The sequence below is a fragment of the Folsomia candida genome, unplaced genomic scaffold, assembly GCF_002217175.1.
Source record: "Folsomia candida strain VU population unplaced genomic scaffold, ASM221717v1 Fcan01_Sc079, whole genome shotgun sequence".
Classification (NCBI taxonomy): domain Eukaryota; kingdom Metazoa; phylum Arthropoda; class Collembola; order Entomobryomorpha; family Isotomidae; genus Folsomia; species Folsomia candida.
Genome location: NW_019091271.1, coordinates 33,876 through 37,203, shown reverse-complemented (window position 1 = coordinate 37,203; position 3,328 = coordinate 33,876). Strand labels below are relative to the sequence as shown.

Genomic DNA, 3,328 nt, shown 5'->3' with positions numbered 1-3,328 from the left:
TTGTCTACAAATAAAATTTTTGCTTTCAATCGAATTCAGGTTTTTCATATTCAAAGCACAAATTAAAATCTCGTGAGTCTCAAATAAATTCACACAAATACAAGTCAAAGTATTACTGATATTTTAGAGGAGGCAAATTATACTTGACTAACAATAATTTCTCCGCATTTTCTGGATGTGAGAAGCATTTGAGGCTGCCGTAGGCCTCTGTGGCTTCCGAAAAGACATGCTCGCCATAATTATTAGTTGCTGGCAAATAACAAATTTTGAAATGGATAAATAATAAATTGACCCATTGTGGCTAAAAGGACTAACTTGCTTCTAAGTTTCTTTATGAACTAATTTATGTCGAAAATTAAATAAAAAAAGAACTACCCGTTACCCGTGCGGGTAGTTCTCGCTACCCGCAGATGACGGGTACCCGCAAGAATCGTGCGGGTATGCGGGTAACGGGTACCCGACCCGTTACCCGCGGCAACCCTAGTATGTACATATAACTATAAATATACTATGCACAGACAGCACATAATTTATTCCACGCGAACATATAAATAAATCTTTCCGTCTTCATAATTAAATTATGTATCAATAATAATAATAATATTTAATCGTGGTGTATGATGAAATTATCCTTGTTCATGCTGGTGTTTACATATCTCAATTCGCTATCCAACCACACTATTTTGTGGCACGTTTTGGTTTTGATTCACTATTTGCACGCTTCCAACTAATAAAAATCATGAACGATTTAATACATAAACCGGATAGAAATTATTGTTTGAGACTTTAACTTTAAGATTTAAATAATTATTTATACCTCCAGCAGATTTTAAGGCATCTGTTAATTTCCCTAGGGCGTCTGAATAAAACTTATAATTGTTAATTTTGAACGTTATACTTTCCAAATAAAATTTGCACACCTGGAGATGCTCCACCCAACTTTAAAGTTGTTGCTTGATCATTACTACCTTGAGCATTCGAACCACCCGTTGATTGAGGGGGAGCTACGTACAATGGAAATTTGTACAAAAAACTTTGTAATTATTTTTTGCAAAGGCTAACCTAAACTTGGCTGGATTTGCACAGGTTGATTTAGAATTGGCTGCTGTTGTTGGAAATTTTGCTGCTGAAATTGACCACTCATTTGGTTCTGCTGGGTTGGAAACATTCCCGGATTTATCATGCTGACTGGCCCAGGTTGAAATGGAGGTTGAAATCCGGCTAAGAATTGGTTTTGAAGAGTGTTTTACGAATGAAGTTAGTGGTTTACAGATAATTATTTGTCAGAAGTTTACCCAGATTATTTCCCATCGGTCCAGAATTTGTTTGCTGAAAACTGTTCTGATTATGAAATTCAGAATGATGTTCGGAATGGTGCTCGGAATGATGTTCTGATGAATGCTGGGCTGAATTTTGATACTGGTAAACATTCGATTCACAACGAGCTACAAATAAAATGTAACTTTCAAAAAAAGTATTAAGAGTTTTAAAAGTACTTTTAAGCATGATTTACCGCGTGAAAATAGAGCAACCAAAAATATAACCGTTGCAGACAACATGATTGAAATGGGCTGGGTTTGTGTTAAAAAATGCGAAATTTTGCGGAATTCTTTAAAGTGCTAGTGGGCTGAGAAATATGGACATAATGCAGTTAATTTTTAGCTTTTAAGCAGGTACATATGCAAATTGTGGTACGATATTACAGAGTATGTATGTAGTAACTGGTATTTTCTCCCTAATGAGATTAGCACTTAACATAAATCGAGATTCTTGTATAGTCCACTAATGACTGAACTTATTGGAAAGAAATAAATGGACTCTTGGTCTGGTAACATTTTCCACGAATAATACTAAATTAGTATTATTAGTAACTCTAATGACGGTGTCCATCTAATGTATGATACATAATTGCATAGGCATGCAACAGAAGGCAGAAAGAAAGAAGGCATCACGTGACATTTTCTTTCGATAAATGTCTCCTTAATTTTTGGTAAGCAATCCCTCGTACAGTTTAGTTGGAGTCTATTTTAAATTTCTTAGTTGTAACGGCTAACAAAGGCAAATTCGTATTTATTTGTATATTATCTTGCATTGTTAGACAGTGTTTCTTGCTAGACTTAAAATTGAACAATGTGCAAATGTCCACCTATTTATTAACTTAGATACGACAACAATTAAACAACTATCCTGCTCAATAAGTGCAAACTTTTTTTGTCATGTAAATTCTTTTTTCATCTTGATGACATTGCTACATGTAGACTGCGCCGTAGACAATAGTAGGAAAGTCAACCAAGAAAACAAGAGACTGATGTACAATAATCGTTATCTAGATGACACGCTTTTACAAAAATATATACTATTTCTTAATATATATGCATGGCAAAGCTTCTAATAAAATATGGGTAAAAGCAATTAAACTAAATTTTTCAAGCTCTCAATAAATTCCAGATGTTCATTTCGACAAAAGTAGAAGGGTAGTAGTTTGCCGAATGCAGAATTCCTGAATCACCAAAGGTGTCGTCGGTTCGACAAAATTATTCCCAAATTGGATCTTCAATGAGGTCAACGACCTGCACATCCGCTTAGTCACGGAAGACTTGCTTCTTTTCTTGTACCCCAATACCCACTTGGTGCTAACCCGAATTACAATTCCTGCCATGGAAAATGTTAACAGAGATACGTTCAGTAACCCCACGTACGTAACGATGAACACAGCAGCTCGAGCCCCATTTGCCTCCGGAGCGTGCAAAATTTTAATGCCGACAAAACAAAATATGAACTGCGCAAAGGGCAGAAAGTACCCAAAGACCGCAAATATCCTTTCCCGGATGACAGAGTTGATGATTTTCTCAAGTACTTGCAATTTCCTGTAATCCGAAATTCCTAGAGAAATATCTTTAAACTTTGCCAATTCTGCGGATAAGAAGCAAATACATGGCACAAGGGTGGCCACGGCGTGATAACCTGCCCCCACGACGATGGTGGCCATATTGAGAAATTCAAAAATAACGAAGATTAATCGTTCCGCGAAACTGAGAAAATCCAAGTGGCCATTTTGGCAAACCAGGGCGCTAAGAAGGGGTGCCTTGCATGGAAGCAGGAAAGCTGCTAAAGCTGTGCAAAACGATAATATGCAATAATCTAGTTCGACCATATCCAAGCAGAGGTAGGCACACTTCCAAATTTGCGATTTGTCCAAATGATGTGCACCTATTTAAAAAATATATTCCCAGTTCGGAAATGAGTTAGGAATAAGGCAAGTATGCAAGATATTATAGTTTGACTTTTAAAATGAGTACTTTCCGGCAACATGAATTACATGTAAAAA

The 3,328-nt window shown here is 36.3% G+C and overlaps 1 protein-coding gene across 1 annotated transcript; it reads right to left on the bottom strand.

The window, feature by feature from the left end:
- Positions 1 to 590: 590 nt before the first annotated feature.
- On the bottom strand, positions 591 to 1,678 carry LOC110862917. The gene is made up of 6 exons (XM_022112128.2): positions 1,514 to 1,678; positions 1,296 to 1,445; positions 1,063 to 1,221; positions 921 to 1,004; positions 818 to 859; positions 591 to 727 (listed from the first exon to the last, which is right to left on the bottom strand). Exons 1-6 carry the CDS (start codon positions 1,557 to 1,559, stop codon positions 666 to 668), a joined length of 543 nt encoding a protein of 180 aa, XP_021967820.1. The 5' UTR covers positions 1,560 to 1,678; the 3' UTR covers positions 591 to 665.
- Between the last annotated feature and the right edge of the window lie 1,650 nt (positions 1,679 to 3,328).